The 22900-nt window shown below is 40.9% G+C and overlaps 1 protein-coding gene across 2 annotated transcripts; it reads left to right on the top strand.

Moving 5' to 3' along the window:
* Positions 1–11869: 11869 nt before the first annotated feature.
* Positions 11870–17934, top strand: LOC115143403 (eukaryotic translation initiation factor 4E type 3). 2 transcript variants are annotated; one of them, XM_029683803.2, is made up of 7 exons: positions 11874–12179; positions 13262–13334; positions 13623–13717; positions 13992–14052; positions 14168–14234; positions 14533–14688; positions 15368–17934. In XM_029683803.2, exons 1-7 carry the CDS (start codon positions 12004–12006, stop codon positions 15412–15414), a joined length of 675 nt encoding a protein of 224 aa, XP_029539663.1. In that variant the 5' UTR covers positions 11874–12003; the 3' UTR covers positions 15415–17934. The 2 variants fall into 2 exon arrangements, with proteins under 2 accessions (XP_029539662.1, XP_029539663.1); XM_029683802.2 differs by having other exon boundaries at positions 11870–12179; positions 14533–17934.
* The last annotated feature ends 4966 nt before the right edge of the window (positions 17935–22900 follow it).

Here is a 22900-nt window from a genome sequence, read left to right as displayed (position 1 = left end):
TCTTTGTGTTGACAAATCGCTCCGTTTTCTTCATCACGTTTGGGTAAGAAAACCTCCGAAAATTAAGTCATTAAAACGCTAACTTTTTTCCAAATTAACTCCATAATATCGACAGAAACATGGCAAACGATGTTTAGAATCAATCCTCAAGGTGTTTTTCACATATCTATCGATGATAAATCCTTCGTGGCAGTTGACTTTCTCCTCTGAATAAATGGAACGCGCATGGACCAAGAGATTACGCAATAATTTCGACACAGGACACCGGGCGGACACCTGGTAAATGTAGTCTCTTATGGTCAATCTTCCAATGATATGCCTACAAATACGTCACAATGCTGCAGACACCTTGGGGAAGAGACAGAAAGGGCAGGCTCATTCCTGGCGCATTCACAGCCATATAAGGAGACATTGGAACACAGCGCCTTCAGAATCTGGGGCATTTCCTGTATGAAACTTCATCTTGGTTTCGCCTGTAGCATTAGTTCTGGGGCACTCACAGATAATATCTTTGCAGTTTTGGAAACGTCAGAGTTTTTTCTTTCGAAAGCTGCCAATTACATGCATAGTCGAGCATCTTTTCGTGACAAAATATCTTGTTTAAAACGGGAATGTTTTTTATCCAAAAATTAAAAGAGCGCCCCCTATCTCGAAGAAGTTAAACAGTCCAAAATCACATTGTAAACTTGTGTAAACCTTATCATACTCACTCATTCATCTTATACAACAATTACATGTAAACCCTATATCTGGGGCTATTATATAAACATCGTTATGGTAATGTGGCCACACCGTCTCCCATGAGCTTTCCAAGTTGTGACATACGGACCAGTTCGTAGCTGGATTCTTCACCGATCTTTTATACTTTCTCCGGAACATGAAATTTGTTCATACCTCAAGTTCTGTGAGGTGGAAGGATTTCCTTTGTCCTCTATGAAAATGTACTCTCTCTATACTATGTGGCAGGGTCTTCTCAGGAATTTACGACCTCTGACCACAGCAGCCTAGTTGAAGGAGGCAAGGGGGAGGCAGGGAGAGGGGGATAGGGTTGCTATACCCAAAGAGGCCAACGTCATGACATGACTAATCAAATGACCTGTGAAGTCAGTTATACATGGGATGGAAATTAAGCATACGTTTCAGACTGGGCTAGTAGACAGTGTGCAAAACTAGCGTGACACAGCAGTGAAATGGCTATTAGAAAACATCCTGTTGCAGTGTGATACAAGCACAAGAGTCCAGTTGTAGAGACTACAGCAGATTGAGCCTGTGAACGGACAGGTCAGTAACTCATCAAATGTGATACAATATTGTGTGCAACAATACATTTGTAGATATATATATGCACAGTATGTTTGTCATGTTTGTGTACGGTTCTCTTGACTTAAGATTGGTTGTTAACCTGTAGTGACACCCCATCCCGTGAACGGGACCATTGTCATCATCTGACACTAATTAGCATAACGCAACGGACATAAATCTTCCTAGAAAATCTTCCTATTCATGAAAATCACAAGTGAAATATGTAGCTCCCTTCAGTAACCACGAGCACAACCGTTCCTTGATTTTAACTGGCGGCTTTATTCTGTAGTTTTAGTCAGAATTATCACCTTCCGTGAGAACTATAAAGTAAATGAAAAATACAGTTAAGCACACTCTTACAACCTTATCTTACGAGTGACATATTAGCTTGGTATAACTCTGAAGTGCTTACATACATAACAGTTTAACCGGCGTTATAACGGGTTCAGATTAAACACATGAATAAAGGAAAAAATACCTCATTGGCTGCTTATTACAGAAGGGAGGAAATCAAACTTCACACTTATTATTCCTGGCATGAATTCACACTTCATCCTAACATACACTCTTCAACCTTTATGAACTACACCCGATGACATGAAAACTTAGCTAACGCAACGCAGGATTGCCTTCCCTCCAAAAGTGTGTTGCTAAAATAAGGATCCCCGTTACAACAGTATTAGCTACGTAGTTCCGCTTGTATTATAATTTCCCCCGCACAGCGGACACATAAACAATTCAAACAAAAGACAACGACATAACCTGTAAGTCTAACTGTCAGTTACACTCCCACCAATCACCGGTGATTTCTGTGAAAGGGGTCTGCAGGTTTCTTGATCGGCTTCCAGGAGGGTGACTGTCTTATGGATGGGCCTCTCCAGATAGGTGGGTTTGGTGATGCGTTTACCTCTCTCATCTAGGGTTGAGTCGCTGATCAGTAACTTGAATCTTCTCACCCGGCCATCCTGTCCCGGGTACACTTCTGTAACCTTTGCCAATTTCCACTGGTTGCGTGGTGCAGTATCATCTTGCAAAATGACAATGTCATTAATCCTTGCGTTTCTTCTGTCTTTACTCCATTTCTGTCTGTGTTGGAGGTTTAATGCGTTGAATATGGTTAGCTACAAAGACGTGGAATCTTCTGGCTTCATTGTTGATGTAGCCAAGAACTACCTTCAAGTCTGTCCAGAAGTATTCCTGTAGACCTTGTATCTCTAGCTCCTTTTGAGCATGTCACTTGTTCGAACAGCTACCACCGCTGCTGAAAGTTCCAGTCGTGGTATGGTCGTAACCTTGGAAGGGGCGACTCTCGACTTCGCCATAACTAGGGAGCAATGAACTTCTCCTGCGGTGCTGATTGTTCTGAGGTATGAGCACTCTCCATAACCTGAGGTACTAGCGTCGGAGAAGTGATGGAGCTCATAACTCTGCACCTCCTTGAAACTTGATGGCAAATAGCTTCGTTGGATCCTTACTTCAGACAAGTTGTGTAGACCTTGGAGCCAGAATTCCCACTAGGAACGGAACGTAGGTCATCTGGAAGGGGGTCATCCCAGTCGATTTTGCCACGACACATCCGCTGCAAGATCTGCTTCCCCGCCAGGACAAAGGGTGCCACAAACCCAAGCGGATCATATACAGAGGCTACTGTAGACAACACTCCTCTTCTTGTGAGTGGGTGTTCCTTGACAACTACTCTAAACTGGAACTCGTCTGATGCGACACACCACAGTACACCAAGCGCTCTCTCCATGTGTGGTTCACCCAGAGCCATATCCAGGTCTTTGGCACCCTTGGCACGTTCTTCCTTGGGAATTGTGGCTATAACTTCCTTGCTGTCAGAGATAAACTTGTGCAACCGAAGTTTGCCGATGCTGCAAAGCTCTCTTGCTTCTTTCACCAGCTGGGCCGCTTCAGCTTCAGACGATACGCTCGTCAACCCATCATCAACATAAAAGTTCCTTTCTATGAACTGGATAGACTTCTCGCTGAAGCTTCCTCGTCCTTCGGCAGCAAGATGTTTGAGACCATAGTTGGCGCAACCAGGAGATGAAGCTGCGCCGAACAAGTGGACCTTCATACGATACACTGAGGGTTGAGACTCTAGATCTCCGTTCTCCCACCAAAGGAACCGTAGATAATCTTGGTCTTCTGCTTTCACATGAAACTGGTGGAACATGCACTCTACGTCACACATGCTTGCAACTGGACCCTTACGAAAACGACAAAGTACGCCCAGCAATGTGTTTGTCAACTCTGGACCGGTAAGGAGATGATCATTCAAGGACGCCTCTCGAAACTTAGCTGAGCAGTCAAAGACGACTCGTATCTTCCCAGGCTTTTGTGGGTGATAAACCCCATGGTGCGGGATGTACCATGCTGGATGCTTGTTAATTTCCTCTTTAGAGACCTTCTCAGCATCTCCACAAGCTATAGTCTCTTCCACGAATGCTGTGTAGTCCTTGTAGTACTGCTTGTCTCTCCTTAGCCTCCTTTCCAGGCACTTGAGTCGGTGAACTGCACATGTTTTATTGTTCGGCAGATTGGGTCTTTCTTCCTTAAACGGCAGCGGCATCTCATAATGTCCATAGTCCTTACGTCTGATGCCCTCTTTCATTTTCTTCAGGAACCGGATATCCTCTTGAGATATGAGGTCCTCTTCTGCAGCTCTCTCGTTGAAGTCAGATTCAAGCGTCTTGATAATGTCCAGTGTTGTGATTACCTCTCTTACATGTGTTCTACAAACATAGTGTACTTGATTTGTGAGGTTGGAAGAAGATTGAAGGCTTGGCATCACCTGTCTAACGATAACCCGATGACTCACTCCAATAGGGTCGCCATAGTCGATACGTGGATTTCCATAGCCGACTATGCTCCAGCCAAGATCTGTTCTCTGAGCAAAGGCTGATTTCCCTTACCAGACACAATTTCTCTTGGAAGGAGAGCCTGGGAGCAGTTGTAGCCAATTAAGAGACCGACATCACAGCTCTGTTGAGGAGCAATCTCCTCTGCAATGTGTTCAAGATGAGACCATGCTCTTGCAGTCTCTGGAGTAGGAATATGATCTCTGTTTGCAGGAATAAACTCTCTCGAGTAGGTCGTTGGCAGAGGGATTTTCTTCTCCAAGTAAAACCCTCTAACCTGCAAACCAGACAGCTTCTGGCAGGGCACAATAGTATTCCTTGAAGCCATTGTAGAGAGTTTCAGTTGGACTGGCTCCTTCCTTGTATTGAGAGCCTTTGTTGTCTCTTCAAGGATAAAAGTGGTGTCGCTCTGGGTGTCAAGAAGTGCATACACAAGAACTTCACGATCTGGCTCACTTGTGGTTGACACCCATACTGGAATGATTGTGGAGGTGTGAGTGTTAATGTCCCTTACGACTCTGTTAGATATGGCCTCACTTGATGCTCTTGTCCCCTTATCTCGTGGGGGCTCTGTCTTCCTATCCCTTAACCTTTCTTTAGTACGATCTTCGTGCAGGCAGGATGGATGCCTCCTCTGACACGTGTCACAGGTGTTCCTGTTATCACAATCTTTCGATCGATGCCCAGGCCTTAAACAGCCAAAGCACAATTTATTCTCTTGAACAAACTTCTGTTGCTCTGCGGTGGGCTTATCCATGAACTTCCAGCATTTGTGGAGACCGTGACCTGACTTCTCACAGAAGACACAACTAGTAACAGTATCTTTCTCATCAGAGTTAGTTGCTAATACCCTTGCTCCGGGGTTTTGAATCCTTGGCGTCTTAAGTTTCCCATCTTCACTTGGGTTCAAAGCATGAAGGGATGTTACAGGATTGCAAGCAATCTTGGCTTCTCTCGTGAGAAACTTCACAAACTGACTGAAGCTAGGAAAGATCTCAGTTTCTTCTAAGATGTCTGTGACCTTTCTATTCCATCTTGAAGTTAGCCAATCTGGAAGTTTAGCGAGGATCTTTTGGTTTTCATTACAGTCATTAAGCACCTCCAGGCCCTTATTCTGAGACATAGCAGCTTCACAGAAATATGTAGCTCCCTTCAGTAACCACGAGCACAACCGTTCCTTGATTTTAACTGGCGGCTTTATTCTGTAGTTTTAGTCAGAATTATCACCTTCCGTGAGAACTATAAAGTAAATGAAAAATACAGTTAAGCACACTCTTACAACCTTATCTTACGAGTGACATATTAGCTTGGTATAACTCTGAAGTGCTTACATACATAACAGTTTAACCGGCGTTATAACGGGTTCAGATTAAACACATGAATAAAGGAAAAAATACCTCATTGGCTGCTTATTACAGAAGGGAGGAAATCAAACTTCACACTTATTATTCCTGGCATGAATTCACACTTCATCCTAACATACACTCTTCAACCTTTATGAACTACACCCGATGACATGAAAACTTAGCTAACGCAACGCAGGATTGCCTTCCCTCCAAAAGTGTGTTGCTACAATAAGGATCCCCGTTACAACAGTATTAGCTACGTAGTTCCGCTTGTATTATAATTTCCCCCGCACAGCGGACACATAAACAAGAGTCCAGTTGTAGAGACTACAGCAGATTGAGCCTGTGAACGGACAGGTCAGTAACTCATCAAATGTGATACAATATTGTGTACAACAATACATTTGTAGATATATATATGCACAGTATGTTTGTCATGTTTGTGTACGGTTCTCTTGACTTAAGATTGGTTGTTAACCTGTAGTGACACCCCATCCCGTGAACGGGACCATTGTCATCATCTGACACTAATTAGCATAACGCAACGGACATAAATCTTCCTAGAAAATATTCCTATTCATGAAAATCACAAGTGAAATATATTGGAACACAGCGTAGCCTTTTGTTAATCACCCTGTCATCTCAGATTTTCAAAATATGCTTTACAGCCAACGCTAGACAAGCATTTGTGTAAGTTTCTCATAGCCTAGCATATCATTATGCCTTGCTAGCAGCAGGCAACCTTGTCACGGAAATCAGAAAAGCAATCAAATTAAATCGTTTATCTTTGATGAACTTCGGATGTTTTCACTCACGAGACTCCCAGGTAGACAGCCAAAGTTCATTTTTTCCCAAAAGATTATTTTTGTAGGCGAAATAGCTCCTTTTGTTCTTCATCTTTGGCTGAGAAATCGCCTGGAAATTGCGGTCACCACAACTCCGAAAAATATTCCAAATTAGCTCCATAATATCGACAGAAACATGGCAAACGTTGTTTAGAATCCAGCCTCAATGTGTTTTTCTAATATCTATTTGATAATATATCCGTCTGGACAATTCGTTTTTCACTAGGACCGATTGGAGTAATGGCTACCTCTGTATTTTACCCGAGAATCTCTCTCGGAGCCACCATATGACCACTTACGCAATGTGGCCACCTACGGCTATTCTTCAACAGAAATGCGTAAAACTACGTCACAATGCTGTAGACACCTTGGGGAATACGTAGAAAGCGCAAACTCGTTGATGGTACATTCACAGCTGAATAGGGAGTCATTGGAACGCAGAGCTTTCAAAACCTGGGGCACTTCCGGATTGGATTTTTCTCAGGCTTTCGCCTGCAACATCAGTTCTGTTATACTCACAGACAATATCTTTACAGTTTTGGAAACGTTAGAGTGTTTTCTATCCAAAGCTGTAAATTATATGCATATTCTAGCATCTTTACCTGACAAAATATCCCGTTTAAAACGGGAACGTTTTTTTTTCAAAAATGAAAATACTGCCCCCTAACACCAATTAACTTGTCACATTGTCCAGTGTTTGTGTTATGATAATGTTTTATGATAATGTTATGATGATGTTTTCTGTCCAGATAAAGATGGTGATACAGCATTGAAAAATACCTACCATAGACCAAATATCTTGTTGTTTTCCAGTCCAACAGGAGTGCATCCTTCAGGCAATCCAGTGCATGGACATCTCGTGCCAGTGTGATCCGAGCACAAGCATCCAGTTGTGGAGACTACAGCACAACGAGCCTGTGGACGGACAGGGCAGTAACTTATCAAATATGATACAACTTTGTGTAAAACATTGAATTTGTAGATGCATCGAAATGTTGACTTTATATCCCCTTTTGCCCATGTTTTAGAGATGAGGCGTGAGATGAAGGACATCAGGCTCACCCCACGAGAAGCAGTGCATGATCAACGCCACCCTCAGCAAGGAGATCTGCTAGAAGTGATGAATCTCCCATCTTCTCACTCTCTCTCTCTTGCTCTTTCTCTAGTTAAGCAGTCCAGATTATTTTTTGTAGGGTGTGTCCTATCCAACTCTACTTACTTCTTATTTGGAGTTCAATGGAAGCATTGAAGTTCCAAGCATGAGAGATGGTGTCGGGATAGCAGGTAGCCATTTGCTTTGATGTTGCTTTTTTATTTATTTATTTCACCTTTATTTAACCAGGTAGGCAAGTTGAGAACAAGTTCTCATTTACAATTGCGACCTTTGCTTTGTTGGTGGCAGTTAATTTGAAATATTGTCAGTTCAATTTAAATGTTGTCAGCTAATCATTCCACAAACTGGCTGGCTAGTGAGCTGACAAACTAACATGCTGTGCAGAGATGAACTATTACTTTAGTTGGCTGCTTTTACCAAAACTTTAATGTAATATGACCTATTCTAGGAGCCTATTGTTTGTGTATGAAATGTATTCATTGTTCACTTGTTTTTCAGATATAAATTCCCACTGTTTCCATTATAAAGTTAACTACATTACTTTAGTTGGCTGCCTTGATCAAAACTTGTATGTAATATAACCTATTATGGGAGCCTAGTGTGTGTGTATGAACTATGTTGAATATTTTTGGATCATTGCCTTCCCTAAAAACAGGTACTGACAGGAGGCGTGACGAGAATGCTGATCCAGTGCCCCATCCCCAAAACTGATTGGAATAAAACCTCAAGGTAAGATAAAAACTGATGTGTGCAAAATCTATTTAGATTATATTTACAGACGTTCACTGTTGCAGTGCCAACTTTGGGAGCATGTGGTCCTTGAAAAACTCTTCTAGTCCAGCAATTTGAGTCTGCCTGAGGTCGTCACGATGGATGGGGATGGTGATGGTGGCTTTGGTGGTCCCCACAACGAAGAAGAAAGTGTCCCTTCCAGGGATGTGGAGCTGCCCTTGGACCTGGTGCCGCACTTTACAGACAACACCCCATCCAACAACTATGATCTGAGGACCCTTTTTAGCATCAACGGATTACAGCCTTGAGTCTTCTTGGGTATGATGCTACAAACTTGGCACACCTGCATTTGGGAAGTTTTTCCCATTCCTCTCTGCAGATTCTCTCAGATTCTCTCCAGAGATGTTCGATTGGGTTCAAGTCTGGGCTCTCGCTGGGCCTGTCCCCGAAGCCACTCCTGCGTTGTCTTGGCTGTGTGGTTAGGATCAATGTCCTGTTGGAAGGTGAACCTTTGCTCCAGTTTGAGGTCCTGAGCGCTCTGGAGCAGATTTTCATCAAGGATCTCTCTGTAATTTGCTCTGTTCATCTTTGCCTTGATCCTGACTAGTCTCCCAGTCCCTGCCACTGAAAAACATCCCCACAGCATGATGATGCCACCACCATGCTTCACTGTAAGGATGGTGCCAGCTTTCCTCCAGACGTGAAGCTTGGTTTTCAGGCCAAAGAGTTCAGTCTTAGTTTCATCAGACCAGAAAATCTTGTTTTTCATTGCCTGAGAGTCTTTAAGTGCCTTTTGGCAAACTCCAAGCGGGCTGTCATGTGCCTTTTACTGAGGAGTGGCTTCTGTCTGGCCACTCTACCACAAAGGCCTGATTGGTGGAGTGCTGCAGAGATGGTTGTCCTTCTGAAGGTTCTCCCATCTCCACAGATGAACTCAAGAGCTCTGTCAGAGTGACCATTGGGTTCTTGGTCACCTCCCTGTGATGGAGGCCACTGTGTTCTTGGAGACATTCAATGCTGCAGACATTTTTTGGTACCCTTCCCCAGATCTGTGCCTCGGGACAATACCTTCGACCCCATGGCTTGGTTTTTGCTCTGACATGCACTGTCAACTGTCGGACCTTACATAGACAGGTGTGTACCTTTCCAAATCATGTCCAATCAATTTAATATACCTCAGGTGGACTCCAATGAAGGATGATGATCTCAAGGATGATGAATGGAAACAGGATGCACCTGAGCTCAATGTTGAGTCTCATAGCAAAGGGTCTAAATTTTTATGTAGATAAAGTGGTTCTGTTTTTTTGCAAACAAAGAATCTAAAAACCTGCTTTCGCTTTGTCATTATGAGGTATTGTGTGTAGATTGCTGATTTTAAAAAAAATCAATTTTAGAATAAGGCTGTAACGTAACAACATTTGTAAAATGTCAAGGGGTCTGAATACTTTCCGAAGGCACTGTATGATGACACTGGTAATAGGTCAGTTGTTGTAGCCTATTACTTGTGAGGCACATCAGAGCATAAATTGAAATAAAAAATAAAAAAATTTCACTGGAGTAATGGTAATGTCTCAGCGGAGGGAGAGCCTGCGAGTTGAAGTGGAGAAGCGAGTTTAATGATTTCTAACAGTGAAGAAAACAACAGCGGTGTAGTGCTGATCATTGTCTCTGAATGCACTGAAACTGTCTTTAAGGCCTTCGATTAGATCAATGCAATTAAATAACTTGGCAAATGCTCCAACAAACCTCTTCTACACACAGTCTCAGTGAGCTTTGTTTGGCCATTTTACTTGAGTCTTACCTAGCTAGCTAACTGTGAGTAGCCTACACAGTGTAGCCTATTACACAGCGATAGCTACTGTTTACTGTACATTGTATTAGTACGAAGTGACTGAACCTGCCCATTTATTTAGACATTGATAAGCTGATTAGTTTTTTTTGTCCAATTCGGTTTTTTGGAGGGTTTTCCCCGGTAAATTAACAAGCATAACACTAATTCATTACATAGGCCTAAATAAAATATATTTTTATGGACATCACTAGATTTTATGTAAGAGTGTCCTGTCAAGTCAAATGTATTATTATTGTCAATATATATCCCTTTTTGTTTTCCTACACCCTCACTACTGCTTGCTATGAATTCCATCTGATGGTGTATGCATGTTTAGGCCAGTGCTTGACTTGGACTGAAATAGTTGCCGGTCCTCATTTTGTGCCCCGGTACAATTTATATTTAGGTGCATAAACTCCTCAATTATTTTGAGCTAATATTCTATAGGAAGTGCAGGAACTCAAGCAGAAGAAAATGTAATGTGCCAGGACTCAGTTCCGATGAGCTCCTGCCCAAGTCAAGTAGGCTACTGTGCTTAGATACAAATACAAATAATGTCCCGTTTGGAACACTGACAAGTAGCACAAAAAAAATATATACTTTTTCAAACTTTTTTTATTGAAATAGATAAACGAATCTGTCAACTGAGTCAGAAAATCAGATTTAAGATTAATATTATTTTCAGAATTTTGCACTCAAAGTCACCCTTTTTAATAGAAAAATAACACAATTTGTCCACAACAATGGTTTAAACACATCAGCAGACCGCTTTTCAGTTCTGGGAAAAATCTAAGAAATGTTTATTTTTTAGTTCAGTTACCCTTTAATTGAACTGGGCAGGCACCTAGCACTGTTTGGTGTTTCTGTGGTGCACATTAGATGGAGTTTGCAAAACAAATGGCCACTGGATTGATGCAAATAATCATGACATAACTCTGCCAGGTTGGCTACTTAGTAGCTAGTTAATTTAACATTTTTAGGAAAGCCTTTCCATCTACCACAATAAGGTTAGGCCTATCATTAGCATCCTATCTATTTCCTGTTCCTTAATTGTTTGAAACCTGGGCATTTTACTTCATATTATGAGGTATGTCTTACCTTGCTTCAAAGTACCAAAATCCTACCCCAAAAAACATGGAAGCAATTATTTTATAAAGACTTCCTCATATGCACTCTCCTGTTCTATGGGATTTCAAACCAACTTTATTTCATTGTCTAGCAGCCAAAGGCATTATCCTAGTCATATTAGCAACCCATGACAGTTGTTACATCTTTAGATCCTCCCTGTAATGGTTATTTCCATCTCTGTCCATGAAACCGCCTTGCGCATTCTATAACTGTGTTTTCCAGCAAATTGCTGTGTGCCCATTTCTGCGCTTAAAATATGAAGAAATAATAGTTTATCAACATATTAAGCTAAACATTCTGATGTATCCATCAGCCCTACTAATTGATACTGTGTACCTCCACTATAGCCTAATTTGCTACGCATTGTGGGAATTAAGTGAGTATATGCAATGCCCACAAAAAAAGTGGGTATATGGTGTATACCCTCCACTACACCACTGATTGCAGGAAATACTGTCAGCAGATGCACTTCCCTCTCACGCACCAGAGCCTGTAGGAATCAGAGTAGACATTTGAACCGGGCTGAACGCTTAGATTTATTCGAGGTTTTTTTGGGGGGGGGGGGGCTGATAATATTGGTTCCCCCCACTCTTTCCCTATTCCCCTTGTGCTCCGATTTTCACCCCACACAGTAGGGGGCAGCATGCACCCCTAACGTATGTTTACAGACCGCCATTGTGTCATATGAGAAAAATAAGTTATACCATAGTAGAAGAAGACTTCACTGTCTACTGCTCTGTGTGGGTACTTGCTCCTTCGGGGTGAACACGGAAGAGGCTATTCGGTTCAAGGAGCTACACCGAGCCTTTTCACAAAAATACTTTGATTTTGTACACAGAAAATGGCGGTTCCTGCAGGTGCAAATGTGCAGATGAACACAGAAACAAAGAACGACCTTTCAAATCCATCTGAAAATGACATTCACTTTGACGAGAAAGAATTGGAAAACATCACAAATCACGTCGAAGATGGCACAACACTGCCCCTCCACTCTCCGTGGACATTTTGGCTTGACAGGTAACAAAAATACGAATGATTACCTAAATGTAGCTAACGTTAGCTAGCAACACTCATCTTAACGTTTAGTACAACGCACATCGTGTTTTAGATACGAACGGAGTAAGACTCACTTAAAGACAGCCGACAACATCGATGTCGGCCTTACACAACTGTTATAGCTAGAAGAAAAGAGGGTCTTCCAGATACTGCTAACTACGTTAGATCTAGCTAGAAGAAAAGAGGGTCTTCCAGATACTGCTAACTACGTTAGATCGCTTGTTCCCGCCCAACTAATTTACCGGTATGCTATCTTTACCAGCGTGAACGTTTACCTATGATATGTTTGAACAACTATAATGTATTACTAGTGCATTTTCTAGCTAACTATCCAAGAAGTTGTGACGCTAACTATAGGCTTCCTGGCTACCTTGTCTGCTGCTTCCACCAGTTGTGACAACGCTGCAACAGTCAGATTCAGGCTACATTCTATCTAGTCTCCCGTTATCAGACGTGATCACATCGTATTCTGCGGTCGATAGCACGAAGCCACAGTCTTGCTTTGAGAAGGCTACTTTGAATAACATCTCTTGACTTCAGGTCAATTTATTGTAAAAGTCAACTGTCCAATTGACATTTTAATTGAAGTTCAGCAGATGGCCTAACCAAAACATTTGCATAATTGCAATCACAATGTAGTGAGAATGTTTTGTCAAGTTCATAGACTGGGATCTACAATTGTGTGCCCATTTTATTTCGATATTTTTAGTATTCAATAAGGAATTATATATATATAAATACAATCTCACACATGGAACTTGACCTACCCACTATTTTCGTAAGCAAGCGTTTCACTGTAAGGTCTGTTGTATACCTGTTTTATTCAGTGCATGTGACTAATAACATTTGATTAGATTTACTTCATTGACCTCCTGATCACATCACTGAATTTGTCATGACTAGATATGGTTCAGTGCTAATGTTGGTTATGCAGCTCCAACATGCCTAAGAAATGTCTTACTTTGATACAGGCTTTGACACACATCTGTCTTTGGGAATGGGCTTGGTTTTCAAGGAGCAGCTTGTTTGTGTTTCTCTTTTAGGTCATTGCCAGGGACAACAGCAGCAGAGTGCGAATCCAATCTGAAAAAGATCTACACAGTACAAACTGTTCAGGTGATTTAATGTGGGGAAATTATGGATAACGTTGTAAATGACCTCTTCAAGCTATCTACTCAGATCCTGGTTTGGTAGGTCATCATTGTAAATAGTAATTTGTTCTTAAATGATTTGCATAGTTAAAATGTTTTTACAAAATCCATAGGTTGACTTTATTTGAACTAACTAGCATATCATACTAAGAGATCAGCAAGGCAGAATTTTCATTGGATTGAGAGAAATATATTTTCAGTAAGCCGTTGTTAATTATGCATCGATTTGTCTCTACTGATTTTCTCTGAGTAGAGTTTCTGGAGTGTATACAACAACATCCCTCCTGTGACTGCACTGCCTCTAAGATGTAGTTATCACTTAATGCATGGAGAGAGGAGGCCCCTATGGTAAGTCCACTAACTTCATGTAAAATAGTTATACCAAAATTAAATAAATGAAGGCTTTAGATTGTGGTTTCAATGGAAGGTTCCTTGGAAATGTTGTTACGTAACCTCTTTCATGGCTTAAGTGGCACAAACTAGAATGCTTTTGGTAAATTATTATAATTTCCTAGTTTTTGCTGCCTGAGACAAGAGTTTTTGGTTGAAATCTCATATATTAGTGTCAGCCTAAATGCTGAGCTCAAATGTTACTGAGTCTTAATTCTTTAATCTCCAACAGGGAAGAAGAAAGTAATGCTAAAGGTGGAGTCTGGAAGATGAAAGTACCAAAAGAAAGCACTGTATGTTTTAACAACCTTCACTCATCCTTAATAAATCTCGAATGAATGCCATATTACTCACTCACTGACTGAGTTGGTTCTCTAAAACACTTTTTACAAATATTTTCACTCTCAGTCTGCTGTTTGGAAGGAGTTGTTACTTGCCACGATTGGAGAGCAGTTTGCCGATTATTGTGCGTCAGGTGAGTCCCTACTTTCAAGTCAGTACATGATGTTGAATCTAGTGCTTGAGGGGTTGAGTGATTTGTAGAATTACAACGTGAGGACTCCATCATGGCCAGACACTATGGGGCCTATTTTAGTTGTATTCCTACTAAACTTTCTTAAGTTAGAAAATGAACCAAATGATTGTTACGTTATCCCAAGCTGATTCACCCTCTGGCACTAATAATAGAATATGATGTGAATATATGAGGTAGTGGAAACATGTACCATTTATATGTACTGATTTCTATCTTTCCTTTTCCTTTGTCTTTACAGAGGATGAAGTGGTTGGTGTAAGCGTTAGTATTCGAGATCGAGACGATGTTGTTCAAGTCTGGAACGGAAATGCATCTCTTGCTAGTGAAGCGAATATCTTAGGGAAAGTCTATGAACTCCTTCCGCACATAACTTTTAAAGCAGTATTTTATAAATGTGAGTATGGTCTTTTGTTTTCGTCATTTATTTTAAAATGCATTGTTTTGAATGATTATTACCCAGCTGGGGGCGGGCGGGCTGTGAATACTTTGGCTGCTGTGACGCTCCGCAAAATTATACTATGTCTCTATTTTTGAGTTTTGACTGTGGCATTGTAGTCTTACAAAATATGAATAATGTTATCTGTATGTAGCTTTTTTTCAAGCTCTTTGAAATTGAAAGACGTACAAAAAGGTTGAGGCTTTACCATGCCTGCATATCTATTCCAATTTATTCACTTACGGAAACACAACATCCCCATCAGCAAAGATGATTGAAAAATGTACTATACTACTAGCATACATACAAAGCAAAAGCGAGAACTGTCAGTTGCCGATGTTGAAAGTTGCTACCAAACCTGACTTTCTACTGGTGGTATTGACTATTTAGATACTTAACCTAACTGATGGGCATTCGTTAATTTGAAGTAGCAGACGCATATAAAATCTTGCTATCTATTGAGCTAGAATCCATTAGGATTTTCACACGCTTTTGGTTAGTTTCACCACTCTGTCTGCCCGCTCTCCATCTACATGCCCCCGGTGAGTTTTAGGCATTTTTAAAATCCAAGATCAAATATTAGCTATGTATGTGAAGTCAAGGGTTTACATTAAATATGACTGTTTTCGTCTTTCAGCTCACAGAGAACATCATGCCTTTGAAGGAGGGCGTTCACGACATTAGCCTCTGCACTTTTTGATAAAGCTCTATTCTCGCCTGGATTTAACCTTCTCTCCTCAACTTAATCCAAAATATAATTTTGCATACTGTACATCGAACCGAGGAAAACGTCATAGAATGTTATTGATATATATTTTTATAGATTCAAATGGCTGAGTTTCAGTCTGATGCCTTTTATTGTTTTTTGGTTTGTTCTTGAAACACAATTCTAAAGAGATTCTATCTTTAATGTACCGGTAGGTCTTTTTTAATTTAGTCTGTCATTTATTTAAAAAAAAGGTCCTTAGTCTTCATTCATGTAATTTCTGTAAATGTGTTGTTTCTTCTTTAGAATGATAATGTGCGCTATCGCTGCACTGTCACTGCTCTGCTCTCTTGGCATGCCATGGACCTCACAAGCGAGCATTGATCCCTACTGTATCTATGGCACACCACTGACCCACAGTTCACTGGTTTTCACTACATATGCCCTTAGAGTGATGTTGCTTGTTTATACAATGTATGTTTTTAGCTGTCTTGGAATTATGAATTGCTTGTTCCATATATACTTTGACTCATTTGTGAAAAATTGAGTGTTCTAAAAGTTGTAGTATTTGTAACTGTTGGCAGACAGTGCTTTTTGGCACACACTCATGTCTCACCAATATTAACATCAGCATTGAAGTTAGGGACATTGACTCCAATGCTACAGGTAGCAATGAGCGAAGTCCCCAGACATTCTTACACATTATGATTATACTTTGATTGCAGAGCTGTTAATATGCAATAGGTATGAACAGTGTTATACTGGTGTATTTTTATTTTGTATCAGAAAAAAATGTAACTTTAAAAGGATCAAATATTAACAAAGTACTGTATATATAGTACATTTCATTTACACATTTCTAAAAGTGTGGCAAATGCATTCTTTGGAAGTGTTTGGGTGAATATAATAATAGGATAAGTTAACATTCACCTTATTGAAACTCAGCCCAAAATATAAAAAAATATCACATGCTGCTGTCACATCACTGTCACCAGAACACTTGTGCTGCTAATATACACTATATATGCAAAAGTATTTGGACACCCTTTCAAATTAGTGGATTCGGCTGTTTCAGCCACACTCGTTGCTGACAGGTGTATAAAATCGAGCACACGCCATAGACAAACATTGGCAGTAGAATGGCCTTACTTAGTGACTTTCAACATGGCACTGTGACAGGAAGCAAAAAGTCAGTTTGTCAAATTTCTGCCCTTCTAGAGCTGCCCCGGTCAACTGTAAGTGCTGTTATTGTAAAATTGCAATGTCTAGGAGCAACAATGGCTCAGCCGTGAAGTGGTAGGCAACACAAGCTCACAGAACGGGACCGCTGATGCACGTACAAATAGTCTGTCCTCGGGTGCAACACTCACTACCGGGTTCCAAACTGCCTCTGGAAGCAACATTGGCACAAGAACTGCTCATTGGGTGCTTCATGTATTGGGTTTCCATGGCCGAGCAGACGCACACAAGCCTAAGATGAACATGCTCAATAAGTGTTTGCTGGAGCAGTGGTAATGTGTTCTCTGGTGTGATGAATCACGCTTCACCATCTGGCAGTCTTGACGGACGAATCTGGGTTTGGCGGGTGCCTGAATGCTAGTGCCAACTGTGAAGGAGGAATAATGGCCTGTGGCTGTTTTTCGTGGTGCTGGTTAAGCCCCTTTTTTCCAGTGAAGGGAAATCTTAACGCTACAGCATACAGTACAATGACATTCTAGATGATTCTGTGTTTCCGACTGGCAACAGTTTGGGGAAGGCCCTTTCCTGTTTCAGCATGACAATGCCTCCGTGAGGTCCATACAGAAATGGTTTGTTGAGCTCAATGTGAAAAAGCTTGACTTGATTGCTTAGAGCCCTGACCTCAACCCCATCAAACTCCTTTGGGATGAATTGGAATGCCGACTGTGAGCCAGGCCTAATCGCCCAACATCAGTAATGCTCTTGTGACTGATTGGAAGCAAGTCCCCGCAGTAATGTTCTAACATCTATTGGGAAGCCTTCCCAGAAGAGTGGATGCTGTTATAGCAGCAAAGGGGGGACCAACTCCATTTTAATGCCCATGATTTTGGAATGAGATGTTCCACGAGCAGGTGTCTATATACTTTTGGTCATGTAGTGTGTGACCTCTGTTATTTCTGTTTTTAATCCCATTATCTTAAAGTGAGCTGTACTGATCACATTTTACATTAGAATTGTGCCTTCCGCTGCCCAGGGTCTCAGTTGTAGAATTTGATTTAAAAATATATGCAACTTGTTCCTATATTTGTGAGTTTTGTTGCATTTGTTGTTCGAGGGTTAGTGAAAAATAAAATTTGTGGGAATATTCTGATGCTTTGGTCTTGGCCGCATTATCTCCACCTACTGGTGGCTTTTTGTCGTATATTTCACTTGCATTTCTGCTGCAAGTCACTTAATACAGAGTGCTACTGATACTCTGCTCAGTATCATCACCCCTGAAATGAAAAAAATTAATAAAAACGAACTTTCTGTGTCCTTTGCCACGTAGCAAGAGTGTTTATTTGCTAAGTCCTATGCTTGTCTATAGTTGTTCACACACTGCAAGCACTGGTTCGATCAACCTTGGCAGTAAATAAGTAAAATATGAATATTATCCCAACAGGATGCCTGTTTTTGAAATGTAGGTGTGTGTTGTCAATTTCTAGCCTTTGTGTTTTTTTGCTTACAAATACAGTATGGACAGATGGGTGAAATGTCCTCAGAAGTCATTATCTGTTAGCCTCCCCAGAAATGGTTTCCTTTCATTACATGTAGAACGTTAGTCATGTATTGTTCCTCTGTTGCTCATCATGCCCTCAGCAGCAGGGGAGAACATCATGAAATCCACCCCCTTTGGAAATTCAGAGTAGATTATTTTCATCTGCTTAATTACCTAATTAACAGAAAGCTAATTACTTTGTTGTGTGCATGAGTGCATATGGAGAGGGTGTTACATAATTGATAGTAATCCTCAATTAATTTGTTTTAAAGCAGCACTCTATCAAGTCAAGGCCTAATCCACAGCATATCGGCAACATCAAACCAACAATATGTCAAAACAATTCATACAAAAACACTTTTGTTAGACACCATTGAGCTTAATATGCCCCACATTCAACTGCAGATACATTTAGCTGACTTTGTAATTGTGTGCTGTATTGTCTTTTAATGGATCAACATTTTTAATTGGAAGTTCACCTAGAGAATTATATTTTTTGATTACATTGTATGATTACAACTTTGATGCAAATTGAGAGGGGTGCTGTTGTTACTATAAATGCCCACTATCAAAATAAAGTCGCACACTCCATATATAAACTCCCAGCAATTTAATGGGTATTTACCAACGTTTCGGCATCACTGTGCCTTCTTCAGGGTAATGTCATGAATACTTGAATACCAGACATTACACTGAGGAAGGCACAGTGATGCCGAAACGTAGTGGAGAGGGTAGTAAGTTTTAAGTTCCTCGGCGTACACATCACAGACAAACTGCGTTGGTCCACCCACACAGACAGCATCGTGAAGAAGGCGCAGCAGCGCCTCTTCAACCTCAGGAGGCTGAAGAAATTCGGCTTGTCACCAAAAGCACTCACAAACTTCTACAGATGCACAATCGAGAGCATCCTGTCGGGCTGTATCACCGCCTGGTACGGCAACTGCTCCGCCCACAACCGTAAGGCTCTCCAGAGGGTAGTGAGGTCTGCACAACGCATCACCGGGGGCAAACTACCTGCCCTCCAGGACACCTACACCACCCGATGTCACAGGAAGGCCATAAAGATCATCAAGGACAACAACCACCCGAGTCACTGCATGTTCACCCCGTTATCATCCAGAAGGCAAGGTCAGTACAGGTGCATCAAAGCTGGGACCGAGAGACTGTAAAACAGCTTCTATCTCAAGGCCATCAGACTGTTAAACAGCCACCACTAACATTGAGTGGCTGCTGCCAACACACTGACTCAACTCCAGCCACTTTAATAATGGGAATTGATGGGAAATTATGTAAAATATATCACTAGCCACTTTAAACAATGCTACCTAATATAATGTTTACATACCCTATATTATTCATCTCTATATCATCTACTGCATCTTTATGTAATACATGTATCACTAGCCACTTTAACTATGCCACTTTGTTTACATACTCATCTCATATGTATATACTGCACTCAATACCATCTACTGTATCTTGCCTATGCCGCTCTGTACCATCACTCATTCATATATCTTATGTACATATTCTTTATCCCCTTACACTTGTGTCTATAAGATAGTAGTTTTGGAAATGTTAGCTAGATTACTTGTTGGTTATTACTGCATTGTCGGAACTAGAAGCACAAGCATTTCGCTACACTCGCATTAACATCTGCTAACCATGTGTATGTGACAAATACAATTTGATTTGATTTAAATTGCTGGGAGTTTATATATGGAGTGTGCAACTTTATTTTGATAGTTTATTCGCCGTTAGCACCTCCACACAAACTGATTGTTCTGGGTGTTCGCCAGCTGATGTTTTTTAAGTTACTATAAATGTCTGGATCATCACAGAACAAAAATATGAACTGAACTTCTAAAGTGTTGGTCCTATGTTTAATTATCTGAAATAAAATATCCCAGAAATGTTCCATACACGCAAAAGCTTATTTCTCTCACATTTTGTGCACAAATTTGTTTACGTCCCTGTTTGTGAGCATTTTCTCCTTTGCCAAGATAGTCCATCCACCTGACAGGTGTGGCAAATCAAGAAGCTGATTAAACAGTATGATCATTACACAGGTGCACCTTGTACTGGGGACAATAAGAGGCCACTAAAATGTTCAGTTTTGTCACACAACACGATGCCACAGATGTGTGTCAAATTTTGATGGAGCATGCAATTGGCATGCTGACTGCAGGAATGTGCACCAGAGATGTTGCTAGATAATTTAATGTTAATTTCTCTACCATAAGTCACCTCAATGTCATTTTAGAGAATTTGCCAGTATGTCCAACCGGCCTTACAATTGCAGACCACGAGTAACCATGTCAGCCCAGGACCTCCACATACGGCTTCTTCACCTGCAGGAACATCTGAGACCAGCCATCCGGACAGCTGATGAAACTGTGGGTTTGCACAACTGAAGAATTTCTGCACAAACTGTCAGAAATCGTCTCGGGAAGCTCATCTATTTGCTCATCGTCCTCACCAGGGTCATGACCTAACTGCTGTTCAGTGGGCAAATCAAATGTATTTATATAGCCCTTCTTACATCAGCTGATATATCAAAGTGCTGTAAAGAAACCCAGCCTAAAACCCCAAACAGCAAGCAATGCAGGTATAGAAGCACTGTGGCTAGGAAAAACTCCCTAGAAAGGCCAAAACCTAGGAAGAACCCTAGAGAGGAACCAGGCTTTGAGGGGTGGCCAGTACTCTTCTGGCTGTGCCGGGTGGAGATTATAACAGAACATGGCCAAGATCAAATGTTCATAAATTACCAGTATGGTCAAATAATAGTAATCACAGTGAACAGATCAGGGTTCCATAGCTGCAGGCAGAACAGTTGAAACTGGATGCTCACCTTTGATGGCCACATGTACATTGGAGAAGTGTGTTCTTGAAAGATTAATCCCACTTTCAACTGTACCGGGCAGATGGAGTGTAAGGCGACCAATGGGCGAGCGGTTTGCTGATGTCAATGTTGTGAACAGAGTGCTCCCATGGTGGCGGTGGGGTTATGGGCAGGCATAAGCTATGGACAACGAACACAATTGCATTTTATCGATGGCAATTTGAATGCACAGAGATGCCGTGCCAAGATCCTGAGGCCCATTGTCGTGCCATTCATCCACCATCATTACCTCATGTTTCAGCATGATAATGTACGGCCCCATGTCGCCGGGATCTTTACACAATTACCGGAACCTGAAAATGTACCAGTTCTTCCATGGCCTTGATACTCAGCAGACATGTCACCCATTAAATTAATTTGGTATTTTTCGGTAATATTTTATGTATACACTGCTATTTACCTGTTTTGCCTTCTTGCCAGGTCGCTGTCGCAAAATAGCTTTTTAACCTCAATGGGTCTTAGCTGGTTATATAAAGGTAATATATATAAATAATTAAGCATGTTTGGGATACTCTGGATCAACAAGTACAACAGCGTGTTCCACTTCCCGCCAATAATCCAGCAACTTCGCACAGCCATTAACAAGAAGTGGGACAACATTCCACAGGCCACAATCAACAGCCTGATCAACTCTATGGATAGTGCTATACGTCAATCTGTGGGCAGAGTTCTATCATGCCCATAGTGTGGAAAATAGGTAAGTGCATGTGACTATCAATTTCAAAACTAGATGAATTTCACCATAAACATTGTGTGACAGCTTTTGTTTTAAGGATCAATATTCATATCCAGTGTAAGATGTGCTGTTGTGTGAATTTGAATGAACTTAATCTATGATTCCTCCCCTATCTTTTTATTTATAATATCCTATGTTGGAATAGTTAATTTAGTTAATTTCCCTATTCTCCAGTATTAAGGGGTATCCATAGATATTATTCTATGTATTCTTTTTGTTTGTATTTTGGGTGTAAAGTACTGTATATTTGTTACACATAATCTTGTCTGTTGTATGTTTTCTTCATTGACAAAAGTTTATTTCTCATTTAACACCCTGTCTGACTGCAGTTTTTGGACTTCACATGGACCAAACACAAATCCCACGCTTGCATGTTTCTGTGGCTGTATGAGAGAAGAGCAGAGGACTATTGAACACAACCCTGTGGTCTGATCATGCTAACCATGCCAGGTTTGATGTGTCTCTCCCACACCTTGTGGCTGCTTGTTTCTTCTCAACTTCTTTACTACCAGAATATCCACTATGACCAGATGTGATAACAATACGTCTCTACTATGTCACCAGTACTCTTTACTATATAGCTTTGTGTTTTTTCAGGATTGTTAAACTCAAATGTGACTTTCAGCTGCAGAGAGCTCTATCATTTAAGGAATGGTCTATACAGGCATAGACTTGATGTCTACATGAGAATGTAACTTTTTGTGTGACTAACAACTTAGATATTTTGTTATTAAATTGATAATTCACGTGTTAACTGTTTTATTATATGAGGAGTAATAAGACAGTAATGGCTTCAACTGCTGTCAGTGGGTGGCGCTCTACACCAAAGAAACAGCATTTCTAAGAAAACCCATCAGCCATGTTGTGCCACCTAGATGCAGCCATGATAAATTTACTGTCTTTTGTAAAGAAATCAACGGTTCTTTGCAGACCTTGATCAAGGACAAAGAGACTTAAAATATTTTCTATTGAGGTTAAATTAATGTTGCTTTTCAACAAGTGTTACCTGGACTGTTGGACCGACCAATGATAATTATTTTCTGTAGGGGGGCAAATGACAGACATTTTAATTACTGGCATAATGTCTTAAGTCCTTTAGTGACAGTAAAT

Source organism: Oncorhynchus nerka, linkage group LG15, assembly GCF_034236695.1.
Source record: "Oncorhynchus nerka isolate Pitt River linkage group LG15, Oner_Uvic_2.0, whole genome shotgun sequence".
Classification (NCBI taxonomy): domain Eukaryota; kingdom Metazoa; phylum Chordata; class Actinopteri; order Salmoniformes; family Salmonidae; genus Oncorhynchus; species Oncorhynchus nerka.
Note: the sequence above shows the minus strand (reverse complement) of the source record. Positions and strands in the feature narration are given on the sequence as shown.